This window comes from Enhydra lutris, unplaced genomic scaffold (genome assembly GCF_002288905.1).
Source record: "Enhydra lutris kenyoni isolate GAN:26980312 unplaced genomic scaffold, ASM228890v2 scaffoldscaffold71, whole genome shotgun sequence".
NCBI lineage: Eukaryota > Metazoa > Chordata > Mammalia > Carnivora > Mustelidae > Enhydra > Enhydra lutris.
In genome coordinates, this window is record NW_019154155.1 from 2554654 (window position 1) to 2573501 (window position 18848).

The 18848-nt window shown below is 46.1% G+C and overlaps 1 protein-coding gene across 3 annotated transcripts in view; it reads left to right on the forward strand.

The window, feature by feature from the left end:
* LOC111159890 (spermatogenesis associated 13) overlaps positions 1–9945 on the forward strand; it is a 149572-nt gene extending 139627 nt beyond the window's left edge. For all 3 annotated transcript variants that reach the window (XM_022522556.1, XM_022522557.1, XM_022522559.1), the window contains 4 exons: positions 711–840; positions 2715–3087; positions 4114–4188; positions 5760–9945. In XM_022522556.1, coding sequence (XP_022378264.1) covers positions 711–840; positions 2715–3087; positions 4114–4188; positions 5760–5935 — 754 coding nt within the window. In that variant the 3' untranslated portion in view covers positions 5936–9945. The remainder of the gene's footprint in view (positions 1–710; positions 841–2714; positions 3088–4113; positions 4189–5759) is intronic.
* The last annotated feature ends 8903 nt before the right edge of the window (positions 9946–18848 follow it).

Below are 18848 nucleotides of genomic sequence, written 5' to 3' on the forward strand. Positions count from 1 at the left end.
CCTGAATGTCATACTTCCCAGTACGAGCCAGGTTCTGTTCTAGTCTGTGTGGCAAGTAGACCTGTAGTTTGTTTCCCTGGTACCTGCAGTTTTAGAGGCTGAGGAACAAGAGCCTCCTCCAGAGGACATTGCGGTTTGCTCTGACTGTAGCATAAGGAAGCACCAGAAACAAAGGTCTGTCAACCAGCTGTGTATGGTGTCAGCATTTACGTAACTCCCCACATCGAGCCTCTGTGGCTTGTGTCCTATTTGTTTCCTTTCTTGAACATGGTAGATGATGAGACTCAGAGCGAATAATTTCTCTTGAGCATGGTTAGTTATTTTTAAAGTACTTTATATAGCAAAACTGGCTCTCTGAGAACCAAATCAGTCATAAAGACTATCCTTTCTTTATTAATGAAAATAATCCATTGTCACTGTGACTAAAACTTTATTTCTTGTGGCATTTACTTTCATTCATTGTGATTTCTGGGAAATGAATGAAAAGATTCTTATTCTGAAGAATGCCGGATTGCATTCGGTCATTTCCCTTAACCTATGGAGACTGTGGTCTATTCATGGAGGAAAAGAAAAAGGAAACAATGGCTGTTATTTAAATGCTACTCTGTCTAGACTATTAGTATACAAATCCAGGATGGAGTATATTACTTTGTCAGTCGTGTTTCATGGGTTTCAGGTTCTGTGGTTAAAACGAGCCTCCTACTTTACAGTGATTACAACAACATAAAGGCAGCCTATGAAGCCATGAAGAACGTGGCCTGTCTGATCAATGAGCGCAAGCGCAGGCTGGAAAGCATAGACAAGATAGCGCGGTGGCAGGTGTCCATCGTAGGCTGGGAGGTAAGTGCGCACCCCTTCCCGCACCTGCTCCGCCGCCCAGCACTGCTCACGCCCTCCCTCACTGTAGTCTTGTTTGATGACGTTCTGTGACTGATACATTATAACTTTATATTCTTGGCTCTAATGGTATATGTACTTTGAGGCAGGTGGTTGAACTTAACAGTCAGCTACTTTACCAGAAACTCACTTCCACCAAAAAAATCCACTCTGAAGAATGTCTGTAATTAATTTATTATTTACGCTCTGTCTTTCCTGCTGGAAAGTATGTTCCATGAGACCAACTGGAGAACATTTTTTTATTATTTATTGGTTTTATTATTTATTATTATTTATTGAGAGGGTGTGGGGGTGGGGAAAGGTAGAGGGAGAGTCTTACACAGACTGAGCTGAGTGCAGAGTGGGACACGGGGCTCTATCTTGCAACCCTGAGATCACTACCAGAGCCGAAACCAAGGGTCGGACGCTTAACCGACTGTGCCACCCAGGCGCCCCTGGAGAACATTTAGAATATAAATAGTGTAGTGGGTGTATGGACTCTGGACTCTCACTGCCTGTAGTTGAATTGGATATGATCTGGGCAAGATTAAGATTTTCATCCTTAAGATGGGTTTGAAAATATTAGCTACCTCATGGAGCTCTCCTGAGGATTCTGGAAGACGGTGGCAGATGCGGTGCTTGGCTCAAGCTGGTCACGCTGGTCCCGCATGCGTATGTGCACATGCATGTATGCACATTTATTTATAAAAACGACGGCGGTTGTGTTTCCTGTGTGCCTGGCACTAGTCTAAGCCATTTCTATATGTGAACTCATTTAATGCTCTCAATAATCCTGTGGGGTAGGAGCTGCTGTTACCCTCATTAACAGATAGGGGAATGGAAACATGGCAGGGTTAAGTGGCTTTGCTCGAACAACGAATGCTGTTCTGATTGTTTTCAGACCAAGCAAAATTCATCGTACATTAAACTAATTGGGCAGAACTCACTGTCCCTAAGAATTAAGAGAGTTTGGACTGGGAAGTTAGGTTTTTAACTAAAGTAGGTTACAGCAGTGAACGTTGGAAAGAAATACTTCTATTTCAGGGGCCATAGAGCCTTCTGGAGCTTGGATGGGCCTTCAGACATCACTGCATTAAACTTTCTTACTTTGTAAGTGAGGAATCTGGGGCACAGAATTGCTCTAGGCAAGCCAGTAGAAGAACTATTTTGGAGTCAAAGTAGTTTTTTGCCTCCACAAAATACTGTGTATGACTGGGATTAAAGGAGGATAAAATCTTATAAATCAGAGGCCAGTGTTGTACTGAATACCACAGAGTTCCATTGGGTTAGACCCAACCTAATACTATAAAGATGTGTTTATTCCTTGTGTTCTTGGATTGTGACATTTAGGGGATAATTCGTTGTCAGAAGTTTTACCAATACCCGGCTGGCTATTTGCTGTCTGGTCTTTTGTTTCCAATATCCCAAGCTAGTTATTCTGGGAGCCACGCTACATACCAGACTGAAAAGCCAGAGCCCCAGAGTCTAGAGCAGTAAGTCCCCCCCACGTAGAAAGCCTCCTTGGTGTCCTTATTCTCCGACGAGCAGCCATTTCAGACTGACGGGAGTCCATTCATCCTTGTAAGGAAGACCCTTCAGATAGCACAGAGGCACTGTAACATTTTCCCACTGGGTAGGAAATAAAGAAAAGAAGTTTCACACACAAGGAGATGAACCACTCGTGTTTGGAAGTGGCCTTTTTTAGCCCTGCTGACCTGTGAATGGATCTCCTTTAACTGGAAAATGGGAAAAAGAGTGTCAGGACTTGTCCTTGTATCATGACACATTCTCACGCAATCCAAACGGGAAGGTCTTAAGATGCGTGTTCATCCTCGCAGGGGCTGGATATCCTAGACCGCAGCTCCGAGCTGATCCATTCTGGGGAGCTGACCAAGGTCACCAGGCATGGCAAGAGCCAGCAACGGACGTTCTTCCTGTTCGACCACCAGCTAGTGTCCTGCAAGAAGGACCTGCTGCGCAGGGACGTGCTCTACTACAGAGGTCGCACAGACATGGATGACGTGGAGCTCGTGGACCTGGAGGACGGCCGGGACAAGGACTGGAACCTCAGTGTGAAGAACGCCTTCAAGCTCGTCAGCAAAACCACGGATGAGGTTCATCTGTTCTGTGCCAGAAAGCAAGAGGACAAGGTGCGGTGGCTGCAGGCCTGCGAGGACGAGAGGCGGCGCGTGCGGGAGGACCGCGAGATGGGTGAGCCGCGCCTCTGCCACCTGGCCTCAGGGGTGCACATCCTGAATACAGCTTACCCTTGAACAGTGCAGGGCTTGGGGCACTGACCCCGCCCCAGTCAGAAATCCATGTGTAATGCTTGACTCCCCTACAACTTCTCTAGTCCCAGCCCACTGTTGGCCAGAAGCCTTACCAATAACATAGTGGATTAACACATATCTGCTATGTTATATGTATTATATGCTGTATTGTTACAATAAAGTAAGCTGGGGGAAATGTTCTTAAGAAAATCATAAGGAAGATGAAATACATTTACAGCACTGCCCTGTATTTATTGAGGAAATCCCACATATAAGTGGACCCACGCTGTTCAACCCCATGTTGCTCAGGGGTCAGCTGTGCTTCTGAACTTGCTGCGGGACAGCCCATGACAGACAGAGTTCCTACAAGGCCACATTAGTCAGTCGTCTGTGTGTTGATACAGTACCCCACTGCACCCAGGAGCGGGTCCTGCTTGGGAGGATGTCGTCCTAGTGTCCGTCCTGGTGACAGTCCTTGCTGCTTCTCCATTTGTAATCTTGTCAACCTCTTACAGTTCCTCGGGGAATAAGGTTCTTTGCTGCGGGTTATGTTGAACACCTCAAGGTTAATATGGGTCATGTTTTTAGTTTTACTCTCTAATGGTGTCACTTTTTAAAAATTTTATTTAAATTCAATTAATGAACATATAGTGTATTATTAGGTTCAGAAGTAGAGGTCAGTGACTCATCAGTTGTATATCACACCCAGTGCTCATTGTATCAGGTGTCCTCCTTAATGCCCATCGCCCAGTTACCCCATCCCTCCACCCGCCACCCCTCCAGCAGCCCCAAGTTTGTTTCCTATGGTTAGGAGTCTCTTATGGTTTATCTCCCTCTCTGATTTTGTCTTATTTTATTTTTGGCTCCCTTCCCCTATCCTCCTAGGGAAATCATACGATAATTGTCTTTCTCTGATTGACTTGTTTCACCTGTTTTGAATGTTTGTCATGTCTGTTCCTAAATTCAGGAATGGAAATTTCAGAAAATCAAAAGAAACTCGCCATGTTAAATGCTCAAAAGGCGGGACATGGAAAGTCAAAAGGTAAGTTTTGAAGAAGGCTTTGTCTTCTTATCTCCTTCATGCGTATCAGTATGGGAATTAAAATCAGGGAGAATGAAGTCATTAGCCTGCTGATGATCAGCTCCTGACAAAGGAGAGACGTATGGGTGAAACTCAGAATGGTAGGGAACAGTTCCCCCCACCCCCTCCAGTAGGTGGTTTAGACTAGTCTGCGTTTGAGTTTCGGTGTGAGTATGCTTCAGTATATGCCGACATTTGAACATGAGCCTGTCAGATGTGTTTTGAATTGGTGCCGAAGAGCTTCTACACCTCCCCACCCTGAAGTCGTGCTGGCGTTCCTCCTCGGGCCAGCCAGTTCACCAGTCCAGGGCAACCCCAGCAGCTCTTCTGTGTTTCGGGAATGCATGGAGGAAATCTCCAGCCCCAAACTGCTTATCAGTGCAGGCTGCATTCTAGCGTAGGTAAGAAAAAAGGGTCCACAATTCCAGTAGATAAAGAAATAAGCTGGAAAGAAAACACACTAGCTTATTTAGAGCAACGAATCCCTACTCTCCATGCACATTAGATTGCCTGATGGCTACTGAAGATGACCCGCGCTCAGGTCACACCTCATTCATTGTCCTGATGAGCAAAAAAAGATTTTATTTTATTCATTTATTTTTTTATAGTACTGATAATAACACATGATCTCACCGAACAGAAATAAAATAATAAGGATTTTTATTTCAAAAATATTTGTTATATTCTTAGAACCTTTTCTTCAGATTGACTTCCTACTCTTAAGAACAATTTATCCTCTGAAGTGTGTCCCACTCAGGATTTTCGTAACCGAAAGTGCAAAAACAAGACCAGTTAAGCCCAGGATGGTGATGTGCCATCAGCTGAGGGCCAAGAAGAATTCATGACCAAAACAACCCTCAGTGTTCCGTTCCCCTGTTGAAAGGCAGAATTCCACCCCACCCCACTAACTGATAAATACCTTTGAGGAGGAAAAAAACCAACTCCCGTTCTTTTTTTGGATCTCCACGTCAGTGGCAGGTAACCAGTAAATATCTGTTTGTTAGAGTGTATCGGTTTGTGTCAGCATCTGCCAGAAGCCACTGGCTCAGCAGCTAGGCACCTGAATGGAGGGAACACGTGTGGTGTTGGTTGCCTGCCAGGCACCTCTCCGTAGGGAAGGCGGGGAGAGCCTTGTGGCAGGTCAGGGCCAGAATGCCCTCCGGACTGAGTCCTGGCTTCCTCTAGGACCCACGCTCTTTCCTCCTGTCACTCTGACTTTCACAGTTAGCTTGCGGTCCTGGAGCTCAGTGTCCCAGGTCTTCTCATTACCTCGGTGCAGATTTGAAAACCTATTCCAGTGAAACCGTTTCAATTATGCGATTCGGTTCGGGGACCCTGTTCTCAGCACGTTACTTATATGAGCTCTTAATTCTCACAGCAGCTGATAGGTGCTGTTATGTTGGCTCTTAGGTGTACTTTGGGTTCATATGAATTAAGAATCAGCTAAGAACTCAAGTCTTGGCGCTGTTTTTCCCTTTCGGCTAACGAGTGACGCTGGGTCCATGTTCCACCCTTCTCCCCTCTCGAGTTAGGCTACAGCGGATGCCCTGTGGCCCCGCCGCACCAGAACCTGCACCCCCTTCACCAGCGCCACGTCACCGTGCCCACCAGTGTCCCTCAGCAGCAGGTGTTTGCCCTGGCAGAGCCCAAGAGGAAGCCGTCGCTCTTCTGGCACACGTTCAACAAACTCACCCCTTTCAAGAAATGAAAACCGGAGGCCACACGTTGGCTGAGGTGTCTGTAAAGAGGAGAACCATTTCTGTTTCTCTGTGCTCAACCCAATGCTGAGAATTTCTTTCGGGGACCGGTGAAGAATAGAAGTCTTGGACGTGACCGAGGTGCCTCTGAAGACCCAGCTCCTCCTTGGAAGGGAGATGGAGGTCATGACGCACGGCCTTGATGTCCATGAGATCACTCTGGGCCCTGTGCCAAGATGGCTGGGCCTCAGGAACCAGTGACCTGCTCTGTGGTGATGCTGAGCAGTGACCCCAGTGGGCATCACTGATGATGGGCGCACGCCCTGTTGCCGTTCCTGAGGAGGGACTCGATGACAATGCCACTTTGGCATGTGGTTTCGAAGGGGACAGTCGTGATGGGATTGGTACAGTAGCGTCTCACCAGCACGGACAAGCTATTCCTGTCTTCACAGTATTAGGCGACTTAGCACCTCAGTGCAGATGGCTGTGGTGTCCCCTGGTGTCCTCTGAATTGTTACCAAGTGGTAGTGCCAGCTTCCCCTGGCAAGATGTGTCCCCTACAGGCTAGAGGGAGAAGCGTGATGAATCCCTTCTGGGGAACATGGTCCAGGGGACTTCAGCATCCTGAAGATGCGGCTGCTTTCCAGGGAGAAAGTGTGAAATCCTGCCATAGGGTAGACTGTCCTCAAGGCAGGTCCCTTCCTGCCGGTGTGTACAGCATGTGACTCTATGGGCACAAATCACACCTGTGTGCACGTCGTGACCTAAGGAATTAATCAGACCTATCCATTTGCAATATAGAAACCCATTTACTTTAATTATCTGATACAAACGAAACATGCACATGCACCCGTGGAAGGACATCTCAGAGCATCAGTGCGCTTTCCCACCAGTAGTTTCTGGAGTCCCCACCAGAATAAGTAATTAAGTTACAGTGACCTGAACATTCCACCAAGAAAACATGTGGTTCAGAGTAGCCCACCTTCCTCAGGATTCGAAGCTGACTTTGTTGCATAAGCCCCAAACAGTAGTGCTAACCCCACCCTTATTAATCTGTCAGGAGGGTTCTGAAGATTCATTCTTTATTAAGAGACCTTAACAACAATACATCTAGACTCAGACATAGCGGTCTGTTCTAACGAAGGCCACATGGGCTGATATCTGGCGATAGTAATCTCCTCGTTGTCTATATTGTAAGTGTTGATGAAAATAACTTTTAAATATGTCTGGAGACGACAAGTTCTGCAAGGGAGAGGCCTTTTAAATGTACTTAGTGCACTGGACGGAGATATTGTCATCCACACTTTGGTTTTCTATGTGAGAATCCCCCTTTTGTACACTACTCAGAGTCCTGTTTTCCAGTAGGCCTGTGCTGAAGAATAAACAAACCTGTAACATCCTAGACAAAGGTAGAAACTGTACCTCCAAGTGTCTGGTCCCTCCTCCCTCCACGCCCACCATCCCCCCTACCCAGGGCCGGTCCCGAAGGAGGTGACATCCCACATCAAGAAGACCTAATTCTGGACATCTGGGTGGGCCTTAGAGAATTACCTGGAAATGTCAGGTCTGCCCCCGTGATGTGCTCGCTTGGACATAGGACGGCTACAAGGTGGTGCTGCCCTGGGCTCCCTGATACCCAGTGTCCCAGGATAGAGGCTGCTTCTGTGAGGAAGCTTCCAGGAGGTGCTGTGGCTCCGAGTGTAAGAGCGCACACATGCGTGCGCGTGTGTGTATACATGCACTGGTTTCTTTTGTGGATAGACCTCTCGATTTTAGTTGCATTTATATAACTGACCTAAAATTTTTACCAAGAACATATAATGACCTATTTTGAAAATTACACTTAAAATGCTTTTTGTGGACCCCTCAGCAGTAACTAGGAGTCTCTGTGCTAAACAGAGTTGTTTGTATATGCAACAATTTTGAATACTTTTTTAATACAAGAAAATTAGGGAAGAAAAGAGAACCATTTGCTTATGTTCCATTTTCAGTGAGGAGTCAATTCAAATAAAGAACCACTTAATGGGCTTCCATTTACTAATGTTTCCAAAGGTGCAATGAAGTGATTTAAGTTCTGTGACCAGTCCCGCTGTATTTCCTTTCAGAGCCCTGCCTTCTGATTGCCACCTGTCCCTCCAGGGACTCTCCAGAAATAGCAGGAAGCTCGGGCACCAGCGCCTGGACAGTGCCCAGCGCCGCCCCCGTGAGCTCCATGCAGGGTTGGGGGGTGGGGTCATTTGATCCCAACCCACCCTGAGTAGGTTCTGCTTGGCCTTCTCTGGTGATTTTGAAAAGTGAGAAAATTTTTTAAGAAGTTAGAATGCCTTTTACTTCTTTTAAATCTGTTTATCTAGTTTGAGTTTTATTACCAGATGCATGAGTTTGATAAAGAATAGATGGCTCAGTATTCTAATTTTAGGTTTGCCCACTTTCTTTCTTGATGTAAGTCCTGTGCTCCACTTGAAAAGAACACGAGAGAAATAAACCAAGAGCCCCCAAATGGATTTTGTATGGATTTCTTGGGAATCTTTGTTTCTCCCTTTTTCCTCGTTTTAACCTCATATTGCGTAATATGGATGCCCCCACCACACACACACACATGCACTCTCTCTCTCACACATGCACAAAGATAGCAAAACACTTTGACAAATCTCAATTTATTATTTATGTTTCAGAATCTGTTGGAAGACAGTTGAAATGGCCTTGGCCTTGGGTCAAAAGCAACCTTCTCGATTTTCATCGTACCTAAAGTGCACAACCACCTTGCAATAAATTGTAAACTCTCATAAAATGGAATGTTTGTAAAATCTTAGAGAAATCGCATTCTCCGTCTTTGGCCTGCAAGTAAGCAAAAGGCCGGAAGCGATGTGCCAGAGCTCTCCTGGGGGCCCCTTCTTGCCAGGTTCTTTGTTTTGTTTGTTTGTTTTCAGTAGATCTCCTCTTTTCCCCTCGTAGATCTGATTTTGTCATTGAAAACATTTCATCCCTGTCTGCACGCTGTTTCTGAATACGTTGTGCCTTTTTATACCTAATCCAGACGAAGACCAACTCCATGCCTGTTCAGAAAATGCCCTCAATCCTACACCACTGTTGTCTGGACACAAAGCAGAAGTGCATTTAATTCACACTTTGTATCACAATAGAAGTCTTCTGTAAAAGCCATGATTCAGTATTTATCTGCTGGAAAACTCTCCATGCCCAAACTGCTGATATTTCTCCGTACACATCAAGTTAGTTACCTAGCCAGAATAGAAGAGCCTGATTACCTGGAGTTAAGGAGAAAATTGCTGTCTTGTTATTTTATGGAAGACAGGAGAAACCGATGTGTCCCTCACAGGACAGCATGAACAAGTGTGGGTACACGTCCTTCCTATGGCTGACAGGCCAGGGATGCTGGCCACGAATCAGCTGGGTCCAACTTCTCAAAAACATTGGTCCCTATAAGCTTAACTGACACATGTTCTTATTCAAATTCCACTTGACTAATGCTCTTATTCTCAGGAGGCTTGCAGTGAAAGTAGAGCTCAAACGGTTTTGAGAAGAGTAAGTCGCAACTCTCTGAACGTAAAAGGAAAAACCCAGAAACTTACATATTTGATGCAAATGTTTTTAGCTAGAATACACTTGACGTTACTGTCCTTACTTAACTCCTAGACATCGACATTTGTATTTAGAAAATACTCTAACAGATTCTGTAATTTAATAATTGGTCTTTTTGTAAATAATAGCATCAGCTGTGTTTAACTTACCTATTTTGCAGCTTTTAGTAACCTTTTCCTTGAATTTAACTCAACATCAAGACAATGTTAAGTCACGTGCCAGCTTCAAAACTGATGAATTCGCTGTTGACAGCTGAAGTATGTTGTACAAGACTGCTATAACTTGACATGTATTTCTGTTGAATGAAGTTTTTGTAAAAAAAAAAAATTATTTACAATGTTATTTGAATGATTTCTTGTAAATGCTGTGAATCTATATTTGTTGTTTTGTATCTGTATATTAAAGTTAATTTGCCAAACTGGTTCCAGTAATGCATCTGAGTAGTAAAATAAGACTATATATTTTTTAAAATTTAGAAAATTTTTTTAAGTAGAGAGCGAGTGCTAGGTGGGTTTCTGGCATTTCAAGCTCATTTCCTGTCTGGACATTGATAGACTTCCTTTCAGTAAAAATTCATCCACGGACGAGCAGGCTTAAGCCAGTAGACAGGTATGGGAGAAAGGGCTCCCAGTGAAAAAAGTCGCCATGGCTTGGAGAAAGCCAAACCCAAAGTGCTAAGGCCCCCCTCTGCTCTCTAGACGGGGACGGTAGATGAACCGCACGTGCCTTTGTATACACTCTTCATTTCAGAGCTGCTGCCCTGGTGGAGATGAGGCCGCTTCACCAGGAGGTTGGCTACCCTTTGGAGGCAGGGAACATAGAATTTCCGTCTCTAATTAACAGCTCAGAGAAGTTGAGTAAATAGCCCATTGTTTGCTGTGACTGTAATCAGGAAAGTATTCCTATGAAGGTTGCCAAGCAGCAGTCCCCATGTTTGTTTATTCTAAACGTCCACCTACTTCCCAAACCAATCTGCTCCCCCTCCTTGGGCTGCCCTGGTAGAGGGGTTGGCTTAGGGGTGAGGAGGGGAAGAGTGAGCACTGGGAACCTGAAAGCTTGACGCTCAAGGATGGCTTCCAGGGACCAAGCCGGTGCCCTATGTAGGAAGGGGTGCAAAGAGGGCAGTGGAAACTTTGAAGAAGAGCCGAGGGGGAGATGACCTCTCATGACAGCCACCTGCTCTGTGCACTGGGGAAGCCAGCTGAAATGAGTAATCCTCCATAGGAGCATGTGGTCAGAGGGAGACAGGAACGTAAAGGTGTCGTTAAAATTTTCAGTGTGAATTATGCAACACTAGGGCTGTGTGCAAGTTACATGGGCTTCAGCCTTCTGGGAGCCGAGTCCTCTCATCTGGTGTCAGGGAAGGAAGGTGGCCCAGGAGGCGAGGCCCAAGCAGCATCCTGGAGGAGTAACCCAGCACGGCAGGGCCCCTGGGTGTGTTGCTTGAATCAACCTGCTACAGTTGTGTGAGAAGCCTCAGTGGTGGAAGTTGGTTCCCGAAGACTCTGCCAACCAGGATGAGATGCTGGGGTTTCATTTTGTAGGGAAAGAATTGAAGGCAAGGAAAGCTGTGCCCAAATTTGCTGCAGAGCTCATGCCAGTGGCAGAAGAAAGCGTGGATTTAAAACCAGAGGCAGGAGATGACTGGGGAGATGGTGTCCAACAAAGAGACAGTGGGAAGGGAAGGGAGGCTGGATGCGAAGGCTGCTCAGCCATGGCCACAGCCCTTGGGAGGAGATGTGGTTCCCAAGTTCTGCCTTGGGGGTGATGCTGGGGTTGATGGCCGGCTGCTGGCACCATCCACGGATCCAGAAGAGAAGAGCTGAGACGGCGGGCCCTGTGCGACTGTCTGGTCCCACCTGTGGGGAGTGCAATGCCACGTGCAGCCCCAGAGAGAGGTGGGAGTGGAAGAGGCGGGTGGAAAGGAAGCAGAGAGCAGACAGGCGAAGGAGAGGATCCACCTGGGAACAACCCCAGAGAGCGACCAGGCAGAGGAAGGCGACAGGGAAGAAGCTGGGGATGGAGAAGGAGGAAGATAAGGATGACATGGGGCAGGGGAGGACAGCAAAAGCAGAAAGGAAGAATTGTCAGCTGCTGTTCCCTCCCGCTGAGGAAGGACTGAAGGTGTCTGGGTGCTTTAGGGATCAAGAGTTGAGCCTGTTAACGGGCTGGTGGAAGAGAAACCGGCTCTGCTAAGGTCACTGAATTAGATCCTGCCACTTCCCTGTGACGCTGGGACTGCTTCGCCTGCGGGCCAGATGAGGACATGGAGGCATGGCGAGTAGAGAGGTGTCTCCTCTGTTCAGTGGGATTTGCCCTACACCCGCATACCCCATTCTCCGTGTGGCCTCTGCAACCCGACTAGGTTCTCTGAGTTGGTCCTCAATACAGCGTTGAGTACGTTTGTCCTCCTGATGCTATTTTTAAGATCCATGTTCACAGACTCTGATTGGGAAAAATTAAAAATTGTTACAAAACATCAAAAAAAAATCACATCATACTCCCCTCAATGGCAGAAGGGGTGTGTGTGTGTGTGTGTGTGTGTGTGTGTGTGTGTGTGTGAAGAGACGAGCATGAAATTCTAATGTTACACAAGTGTCTAAAATCAAAGGACCTCCACAGAAGTGTGAGAGACAGTTAAATGATGTCCGTTCCAAAGGTCTAGAATTCAGATAACCTGTTTGTCTTCGGTTTTGTTCTGTTGGCCCATGATGGGCCCAAGGTCAGCAGGAAAGCTGCTCAAGCAAAGGCACAAACATCACTTTCCGGGAAGACACCTGCTGTGTGGATTCTTTCTTCCAGAATACTCGAAAGTGTACCCTGCTTTCTCCCTTTTTTGAGAAAGATGGAGGGGAAAGGAGCTAAGTTTTCTGAACTGGTACCGGTCGAAGATGCTACCAGACTCCAGTGTGGCTGCAATTTTTGAAGTTCTTCCAAGACATCTTGTGCCTTACTCTGTTCCCTCCCCTTCCTGCTGTTTTGCAGATAGACCCACTAGGGAATTGTGTGGCAGGAAGGCGTGATTCTATTTAGTTAGCCCTTGATTCCTGGTCTGTGCCGCACCTGGGTGCAGCCTGCAGCCCCGGGGGTCAGGTAAGTGCACTAGGAAACAATTTCTTTAAATTCAGTTTCAGGCATCAGAGTCCGAAAACGGCTCTCACCTTTCTGGTGTGTGATGATCCTGCTTAATTATTTACAAAATAGGCAGATTCTACAGAGCTATGGGTAGGCAAGGAGCAAGTTGGTCTCAAAATTCATTCTTGAGGAAGAGAGTGGACAGGAGATAAAAGCAGATTTTGAAGTTCTTCTGTGGGAACACTGCAAACTGGCTGGGAGGAGGGATGACGCTGTCGAAGAAATGGTAAGAGTAGCAGACTTCGAGGGAGCTTTCTAGAGAAGCTGGCAGATTCTTTGGCACAAATGGCAGTGTGTACATTTTTATATTTATGACTATACTAATTTACAAGGCGTAGCTTAAAAACGAGCCCCTCCACGTATGTTGAAGAAGAAATACGTGGAATGTACGATGGGGGTGTGGAAGAAAACGTACTCGATGGGGAAACATCTTGTGATGTTTAGATCCTTAAACCGTCGAATCTGGGAGGGATGTTAGGGCTTATTCCAGCCCTTGAATTCGAGGCACAGACGCAGAGGCTCAGAGGCTGGGAGACCCATTACAGCTCAGCTGGCCTCTGGCAGGTTTTTTAGTGAATGAAGTAACCTTTTATCAAGAAATTCAGTAGTGAGGGAGCCATCTAGGTCAAGCATAGGAGAAAAAACCAGAAATTAGAAGTTAACTAAATAAGGACCTATGGGGGAAAGGCGGGGTGGAGGTTGTCTAACTCCAAAGCCCTTGCGGTCTGTGCGCGTCTGCCCCGAACCCTGTTGGTGTGTCAGGTTTATGAGATCACAGCAGAAGGCCAGGGTCTTTTGTCCCATGAACTTGACGTTCAGCAGAGGGATTGCCTCTGTTCTCTATGATTCACAGGCTTATATGGATCGGTCTGAGGCAGGGACTGTTTTCAGTTTTAATCTGTTGCCTGAAGGGCTGTAAATGGAGGGAGTGCTGGCTAGTCTGACCACTGGGCTGATTGCCCATGTCCACAAACCTCTCTCCCTTTGGATGAGTGCTCAAACCTTTGACAGCAGGAGCCTTGTGTTAGTCAAGATGTGGGCTTAGCAGCAGGGAAAAGAGACCCCAAATCACAACGGCTCAAGCAAGTTTGTATTATCTTTCTTACTTTTTTTTTTTTTTAAGATTTTATTTATTTATTTGAAAGAGAGAGCACAAGCAGGGAGAGTGGCGGAGGTAGAGGGAGAAGCAGGCTCCCCACTGAGCAGGAAGTCTAACATGGAGCTCCATCCCAGGACCCAGGATCATGACTGAGCCAAAGCAGACCCTTAACTGAATGAGCCAGCCAGGTGCCCCTCGACTTCTCTCTCATGTCAGGGATGGGCTGGTAGGTGAGGTCTGGTCTGTGCTATCATCAGACACTAGAACTTTTCTATCCCTAAAGTGTTGGCCTCCTTCAAGGAGTCCAAGATGTCTCAGCTATGCCCACTCCAGCCAGGGGAAGGGGAAAGGCACCCAGGGAGGGGACAGCCCTTCCCTTTAAGGCTGTGGTCCTTACACAGATGCCTCTTGTTCAGTTCCCACTGGCCCAAATCTAGTTTCTTTCTTTTCTTTTCTTTTTTTTTTAAGATTTCATTTATTTGAGAGAGAGAGAGCACAAGCAGGGGGCGCGGCAGAGGTAGAAGGAGAAGCAGACTTCCTGCCAAATAAGGAGCCCGATGTGGGGCTCGATCCCAGGACTCTGGGATCATGACCTGAGCCGAAGGCAGACGCTTAACCGACTAAGCCACCCAGGGGCCCCACATCTAGTTTCATTGTATTATCTGGGCTGCCGCAAGGGAGGCTGGGAAGTGTCCACTGTGGGTAGCCACATGCCACCTGAAATTTCTATTACCAGGAGCAAGGAGAGGAGAGGTGTTGGAAAAACTAGCAATCTCCACCAAAGGCACTGACACGGATTAGAATTAACACCCAGTCACATTCCCAAATGATGCTTTGTACCCAGCTGGAGCCAGGATATTTCTTTCAAAAGCTCTTTTTCTCTTTCTTTTTAAATCATTCCACAAATATTTGCCTGTGATGTACTGAAAATAAGCAAGTGAAAAGATGCTGTTACTATCTTCAAAATGCTAATAACATAGCGTGGCACCAAATAAGTGATCCCAGTGTAGTGTAGCGTGGAGAACAGATGGTGGTGATCCAACTAAGAGAAGAGGGAGGGGGAGGGAGAGAAGGGAAGTGGGGCTTCCTAGCTCCAGTGCATTCTGGGGCAACACCAGACCTAGCAATTAAAGGCTGAGTGTATCAACTGTACTTGAACTAATGAAACTGAGGATCCAATTCATGGCTTTGTGAGACCACAAATGTACCTTTTAATTTAATTTAATTTAATTAATTAATTTATTTATTTTTAAAGATTTTATTTATTTATTTGCCAGACAGAGATCACAAGTAGGCAGAGAGAGAAGGGGTGGGGAAGCAGTCTCCCCACTGAGCATAAAGCCTGATGTGGGGCTCGATCCCAGGACCCTGGGATCATGACCAGAGCTGAAGGCAGAGGCTTTAACCCACTGAGCCACCCAGGCACACTGTACCTTTTTATTTTTATGGGTAACGTATTAATACAATGTTTACTATACGCTTTCCTGGTGCAAGCCTTGTCCTTCATCTCAGTTTTCTTTTTTTTTTTTTTTTTTTAAAGATTTTTTTTTATTTATTTATTTGACAGAGAGAGATCACAAGTAGATGGAAAGGCAGGCAGAGAAAGAGAGAGAGAGAGAGGGAAGCCAAGCAGAGAGCCTGATGCGGGACTCGATCCTAGGACCCTGAGATCATGACCTGAGCCGAAGGCAGCGGCTTAACCCACTGAGCCACCCAGGTGCCCCCATCTCAGTTTTCTTATTAGAGACAGTGCCATCACTCATCTCACTACATATTTGGGAGCAAAGCATACTCAGTTATTCAAAATCATTTACTGAAGTTTGCCTTCATGCTGGGCACACGGTATAAGCAAATATACAAAACTAGAGAAAGAAATTGCGGAAGGATAATTGCTTGCTTTTATCTTAGTTCTTCTCCAGCTGGAGGACAAAATGGACTTTTATCTTAATTTGACACCTTTATGATCTTGTGATCTTTGTATTATTGGAATAATTGTAGCACACATTATTTTAAAAATTAAAAAGGAAAGATTTAGACCCCTGGGCAGAGGTTGGTCTGTGGCATTTCGATTCGACTACTACCGGTCACTTCTGAGTTAAACAGAAGAGGATGGTGGAGATTATTTATGGAATTTGGCTCTAAGAAAACAACTCAATTTCCTGAGATGGCGTAAGTTTGTGACTTCAAAGGGAAACATCTGTATTTCCTTTTCCAAAAGTACTTTATTTGCATCAAAATGGACCCTGTGATATTTTGGTGCTTCCATAAGATGGCGACATAATCCTTCAGATGACAAGTCTTGCTGGTTTTAAAAATATAGATCTAGAAATATTTTAATAGACACGGTAAAAAAACATTTTTTTTTTTTTTAAAGAAAAATTCTCGGGGCACCTGGGTGGCTCAGTAGGTTAAAGCCTCTGCCTTCGGCTCAGGTCATGATCTCAGGGTCCTGGGATCAAGCCCCTCATCGGGCTCTCTGCTCAGCAGGGAGCCTGCTTCCCCCTCTCTCTCTGCCTGCCTCTCTGCCAACTTGTGATCTCTGTCAAATAAATAAATAAAATCTTTTAAAAAAAAAAGAAAGAAAAAAGAAAAATTCTCATATCCCCACCATTCTAAAACAACCATGTTCACTTGGGTATGCTTGCTTCTAGTTTTTGTCACTATGCATACATAATTACATAGGTACACTCATCACGTGCATGGCATTTTTTTTTTAAGATTTTTTTTATATGTCAGAGAGTGCACGTGCACAAACAGGGGAGCGGCAGGTAGAGGGAGAAGCAGGCTCCCCGCTAAGCAAGGAGCCCGAGGCAGGACTCGATCCCAGAACCCTGGGATCATGACCTGAGCCGAAGATAGACACTTATCCAAAACTTAGCCACCCAGGCACCCCGTGCATGTCATTTTAGTCTCCTTTTTGAAAATTCAGCACAACGTAGATTTTTTACCTGTTTCTACATGCACTACATACTTATTATAGTGGTGACATAATATTCTACCTATGAACCACTTAGGGTCAGACGTTATGTGGTATACGTTTTTTCACTATTACAGATAATGCTGTGGTTAATATCTTCGGCACACAAATTTTGGATTATTAAGAATTTTCGGGATGAGATCACTGTGTTTAAGAAGACTTTTCTCTTTAGCTTTCCGAAGGATTGGACAGAGGTCCTTTGCCTTCAGCACTGTATGAGAGTACAGGTTCTGACCTGCTGCCCTAGCCTCGTGTCATTGTTTTTCTATGTCCTAACTTATACCTGCCACCACACATTCATTTCATTCGACACATATTTATCAACACACGGGCCCATGCTTAATACCGAGTACTGGGAATATAGTAAGGAGGAAAGTACAGTCAGATGGAGAGCCAGATTTTTAGTCCATGAGCAGAGATGTAAGCCCCACTACGGTTCCACGAAAGGGATGCGGTGCCCCTTCCTGGGGAGATTTGATGTCATCGAGAGGGTCCCCTGAGTCCCTGTGCACACTAGCCTGGGACCTCGCTGCAATGCTCCCTTTGCCTAGGACACTTGGTCTTGTGAGCTGCTCCGCTCCTTCAGGTCTCACTGCAAACCTCACCACCAGCTTTGCCTCCGCTCCTGACAGGGCTGGAAAGCAAATCGAGAACTGGCGAGAGGACGTGGGGGTACTTCACGAACGGGGTGTCCTGCGCTGCGTGGGCCCTTCTCAGTGGTCTGCTGCAGAAATGAAACCTTAACTTGAAGAATACGTCTGATCATAGTAGGACCGCTCGGAACGCTTTACTATTTTTCATTCCATTTTATGTTTTTTTGTGGTAAAAGAGACGTGACATACAATTTACCACTTTAGCCACTTTTAAGTGTCAGAAATTCGCATTGTTCAGCTGTCCCCACCCTCCACTTTTGGAACTTTTCCATCTTCCCAAACTGAAACTGTCCTCACTGAACACTAGCTCCCACTCCCCACCCCCCCACCCCCGCCCCGCAGCTGCTGGCCACCAGCATTCTACGTTCTGTCTCCGTGAATGTGACGGCTCTGGGGGCCTCATATAGTGGAATCTTACAGTACTAGTCCTTTTGTGTCTGGCTGATTTCACTTAGCCTAAAGACTTTAAGGTGCATCCATGTTGTAGGATGTGTCAGAATTTCCCTCCTTTTTAAGGCTGAGTAATGTTCCACCGTCTGTGTACATCGCATTTGTTCAAACAGTCATGTGACAGTGGACATGGGGGTGGTTTCCACCTCAGGCTATTGTGAATAAGGTGGCTATGAACACGGGTGTACACGTACCTGCTGGAGTCTCTCCTTTCAATTATTTTGCACATCTACCTAGAAGAGGGATCAAATGCTAATTGTTTGCTTTCCTATTGAGAATGTGCTTTTGGGGTGCCTGGATGGCTCAGTCGGTTAAGTGTCTGCCTTCAGTTTAGGTCATGACCCCGGGGTCCTGGGATCGAGCCCTGCATCGGGCTCTCTGAACAGCGGGAAACCTATCTCTCTCTTTCCCACTCCCCTTGCTTGTGTTCCCTCTTTCACTGTCTCTCTCTGTCAAACAAATAAATTAAATCTTTAAGAAAAGAAAATGTCTTTTCATGCACATTGGGATCAAATTTGATTTTATAGCAGCCTTGCGAGACAAGTGTTAATCTCTTCTCTGGCTCTGAAAAGTGGTTTACCCAAAGTGGAGTGATACATGGAAGTATCTGACCTGGAACTTGGCTTTCTCCTTGATCATCACTATTAAAAGTGGTCCAGGTCACATGTGTTCCTTCCAAGAACAATGGCCTTCTTCTTCATTTTTTAAAAGATTTTATTTATTTGAGAGCACAAGCAGTGGGGGAGAGGCAAAGGGAGAAGCAGACTCCCTGCTGAGCAGGGAGCCTGATGCGGGGCTTGATCCCTGGACCCTGGGACCCTGACCTGAGCCAAAGGCAGATGCTGAGCAGGCTCAGCTACCCAGGTGCCCCGAGCAGTGACCTTCTGATTGCAAGCAGCTTTGTCTGCCATCAGCTCCTGCCCTTATCTGCCCTGACCATTCTGTCCAAGGTTGACCAGGGCTGGGTCCAGGTACCACGGCAAGGAAGAGGGGCTGTGTCTGTGGCCCCA